Raw genomic sequence first — 4,001 nt, forward strand, 5'->3', positions numbered from 1 at the left:
TGGAGGTTGAAGTGACCACACAGCATTGATACACTTGTGGAGTTTCTTTATGCTAGTTCTCTCATAACTTCCTCAGAGCATCTCTGTTAATAGTGAAACACCTTTTAGTTTAGAGGAAACTTTTCCCTAAACTCATACATAAGAATTTTTCTTTATTTACCTTATATGAAAAAGATTACATGTCACCTCACTGAGAATGTTCTATTAGGTCTCTCTCTTTTTATTTAAATATAATGAAAAGAGCTAGAATTGTCAAAAGTAGCTTAATAAGGAGAAATTTCAGCATTCCATTTTTTTAACTCAATGAATATTAAAAGACATCTCACTATTGTTTTCATACATCCTCATTGCTCTAATGACTATTCATACTGGTATTTGGTTCCATAGAAAGGCATTTCATGAGCCACCAATTTCACATAAGTATACTCCTGTTAGAAGAAGTGTGTTCTCCCTAATTGGACTTCTTTTTGTGGCATGGAGTCACTAATCGAAATAAATAGATGAGTAAATCGTGTAGGCTCAAAATTTTGTAACTTAATCTGTCAACTCACCCAAATATGTCCAATTTTAGCTCAATCAAATAAAACATAGTAGATGTTAACTCAGCACAATTTCAGCATAGATCACAATTTTAAGTGTAATCTTGATTAAAAATCCCATAAATAAGGCACGTGAGAGATAGAGCAACTACATGTTCATGTATATATCTCGACAGTATGTAACATTAGAGAATGATATTAAATCTAACTGTAAGTATTGGTTTTTTAGTTCATGGTAGGCTCACACACTATCTCTTCCTTGTGAATTCGTGAGTAAGGTGCCAAAATGGTTTCCTATTAACAAAATAATATACCAGACTGATAGACCGATGTTACTGGCTGAGGTGGCTAGACATGATTTATAGAGAGAAGTGAGATCCCTTTCTCTCTTTCTAATCTCTCTCCGTACACCTAAGTCGATCAGGATTCGTCAGCCCGGAGTAAGGGCATACCACTAAACTACATGTATATAAGCTAAAAACTTGTTAATTACTTTTCATGATACCATTTTTTTTAGGGGAAATGATAGAGTGACTTAGAAATTGGTACTTAGAGGGTGACATATTTCCTCATTTAGAAACAAAAGCGGTCCCCACCGTAGTCAAACCAACTGATGTGGAATCACTAAAAGACAAGGGTTTTTCAAAGTTTGACTACGGTGGGGACCGCTTTTGTTTCTAAATGAGGAAATATGTCATCCTCTAAGTACCAATTTCTAAGTCACTCAATCATTTCCCTACTTTATTACTATTCTCAAGCCACCATCTGCACAGTTAATCTAAAAGTAACTTTTATTTATTTTAATGATCTTAAAAGTAACTTGAACTAAGCTAAGTTTTAGTTTTGTACTATAAATATAAGGTTTCTACTTCTCATATCCAGTAAGAAAACAACACACAAACACTTGTCTCATTCATTCAATCTCCCTTCCAAGTTAACTTTCTTTTGAATCCCATTTTTCTCAAATATCATGTCAAGAATGTTAGAACCACTCTCAGTTGGAAGGGTAATCGGTGATGTTCTTGATTCCTTCTCTCCAACAGTTAAAATGACTGTAACTTATAACTGCAATAAACAAGTTTGCAATGGTCATGAACTCTACCCTTCTACTGTCATTACCAAACCTAGAGTTGAAGTTCATGGTGGTGATATGAGATCCTTCTTTACACTGGTAAAAATTTCTTAATTTTTTTTCTCATCATTTTCTCTGTATAGGTGATCAGCATCCTTTTAAGGGAGGATGAAACCCGAACACCTCGACCTAATGGGCAGAAACTAAGTTCTAGCCAAGGGTTGTTGGCTTCTTCACATCATTAACCTTGGTAAATTTGAAAATTCTTACAAATTTTATTGTTACCCTTATCTTTAATCTTGCAGATTATGACAGACCCAGATGTTCCTGGCCCCAGTGATCCATATCTGAGAGAACACCTTCACTGGTAATACCTTTAAAACCTACACTCACTAACCCTAATTTCAGGATTAGTTTCATCAGTTGGGGTCATGCATGTTTATTTGAGCCAGAAAGTCACACTCTTGATACACCCATAATCAATGTTTATTTGAACACATAAGAAACTATATATTTAGTATTTATGTGTCTATATGAACTTATATTTTTTCAATCTTATAGATTTTGAACTAAAGAAGAGGAGAATTCTTCAACAAAAAAAAAAAAAAAAAAAAAGAGGAGAATTTATGGTGTATGAAGGCATATAAATGACTAATTGAAAGCAAAGTTTTAGCTAGAAAGAGAAACTTACCCATTTCTATTTTGAATTATAAATCTGACAGGATTGTGACAGATATTCCAGGCACAACAGATGCTACATTTGGTAGGTCTCTTGACTCTTCTTTCCTGCACAAAACACATTTACCGAGTGAGAGAGAGAGAGAGAGAAAAAAGACGGTCTAATCAAGTTTTAAATGAATGGGTTGTTGCAGGAAAAGAAGTTGTGAACTATGAGATGCCAAAACCAAACATAGGGATACACAGGTTTGTATTTGTACTGTTCAAGCAGAAAAGAAGACAATCAGTGAATCCACCTTCATCAAGAGATAGGTTCAATACAAGAAAATTTGCAGAAGAAAATGAACTAGGTCTCCCAGTTGCTGCTGTCTTCTACAATGCCCAAAGGGAAACAGCTGCCCGACGACGTTAATTCATATCGTTTCTTATGATCAAGTTTGCTAGAATAAGCCAATGTCAGGGCCGGTCCGCTGCAGACTAACTAAATAAATAATGTACAAAACGAGCCATCTCTCTCTCCATAGTCTATTTATATATGCTCACAACTTTCTGTCTACCTTGTAAGCTTGTATCGGTACAATCGACATGTTAGAGTTCATATAGTCACTCTGTTGTCTTCTACTTAATTATAAAATCTCTAGGATTAATTTAAAACCGTATCCAATGCAATCACAAGCCTTTACAGTTATCGGTATTGTTTTTGTTTTTGATGTTCAGGCTCAAGCACAATGGGTATATGGGGTTTTATTCATGGTGGCCGTTACTTCTAAACTTGAACTCACACCTATAGCACATGGTTCAAAAGCTCTGTCAAGCTATATTGTGCCAATGTCTTCAAAAACATATATCGATTTGTCTAAATAGCATCCACACATTTCTCTTGGTCGTCTTCCTCAATATTATTTAGTGTAGACGTGTAGTGTACTAGTTCAATTTTTAACTCTGTCTCAAAATTGTTAGATCAAGAAGCTTAACAGACAAAGTAAGATACTAAGCTTCAAATCAGTTTCTGCACTCACTTCCTAATTCCACCCAACTTTTCTCCTTTTTTTTTTCATTTCCTTCGGAATTACGAAACTTTTTGGACCCGTCGGGTAGTATGTGCTTAAAGTACCTAAGAAGGTACATACATCAAGAACGTGTTGGAATCGGAGCCGATTTTGGATCGGTTCAAGTCGTCAAACTCAGAAACGAAGAACACCATTGCGTTTGTCTCGTCGAGCTCTTAAGTTTAGAGCCAAGAATCACTCAAATCCGATTCCGGATGAATGAGATATTCAAGTTTAAAGTTTGAACGATGTTTGGTTAATTGAGGGACTAAACGGCAATGTGGAATGTTAGTTTGGGGCCATTTGCGCAAAGAGCGAACGCTCAGATCGAACAAGTGGCGTTCAGTCCGCGCTAAGTGCCTTAATCCAACGGCCACGCGAAGATCCTTCGGGATTTGGGCGGCACAAAGCGCTAAGCATTGGATCTGCAAGGATCCAACGATCAACGTCCCACCCGTGTTGGGCTAAGAGTGGGATGACCTCCAACTCTTCATCTAACGGTCGATCTGCTTCTATTCTCGGGCGCATTTCAGTAACAGTTAGACAGGTCTAATGGAGGGCGTTTCCTCCGCGCTTTTGAGCGCGATCTAATGGCCCAAAGCGCAGTCAACACTATCTGTTGCTAAATAAGTGAACCGTCACTTTGCTCTCCCAACAAATGCG

General features: G+C 36.9%; 1 protein-coding gene across 1 annotated transcript; it reads left to right on the forward strand.

Moving 5' to 3' along the window:
- Positions 1 to 1,418: 1,418 nt before the first annotated feature.
- Positions 1,419 to 2,997, forward strand: LOC147567916 (CEN-like protein 2). Its single transcript, XM_086670212.1, has 4 exons — positions 1,419 to 1,710; positions 1,917 to 1,978; positions 2,334 to 2,374; positions 2,484 to 2,997. Exons 1-4 carry the CDS (start codon positions 1,510 to 1,512, stop codon positions 2,699 to 2,701), a joined length of 522 nt encoding a protein of 173 aa, XP_086526338.1. The 5' UTR covers positions 1,419 to 1,509; the 3' UTR covers positions 2,702 to 2,997.
- The last annotated feature ends 1,004 nt before the right edge of the window (positions 2,998 to 4,001 follow it).

The sequence above is a fragment of the Eschscholzia californica genome, unplaced genomic scaffold, assembly GCF_041429995.1.
Source record: "Eschscholzia californica isolate CP2 unplaced genomic scaffold, dmEscCali1.0.p SCAF_1, whole genome shotgun sequence".
NCBI lineage: Eukaryota > Viridiplantae > Streptophyta > Magnoliopsida > Ranunculales > Papaveraceae > Eschscholzia > Eschscholzia californica.

Coding starts and splice junctions, on each gene's coding strand:
- LOC147567916 (XM_086670212.1), top strand. CDS start 1,510: ATGTCAAGAATGTTAGAACCACTCTCAGTTGGAAGGGTAATCGGTGAT. Junction 1,711..1,916: donor TGAGATCCTTCTTTACACTG/GTAAAAATTTCT, acceptor TTAATCTTGCAG/ATTATGACAGACCCAGATGT. Junction 2,375..2,483: donor CACAACAGATGCTACATTTG/GTAGGTCTCTTG, acceptor GGGTTGTTGCAG/GAAAAGAAGTTGTGAACTAT.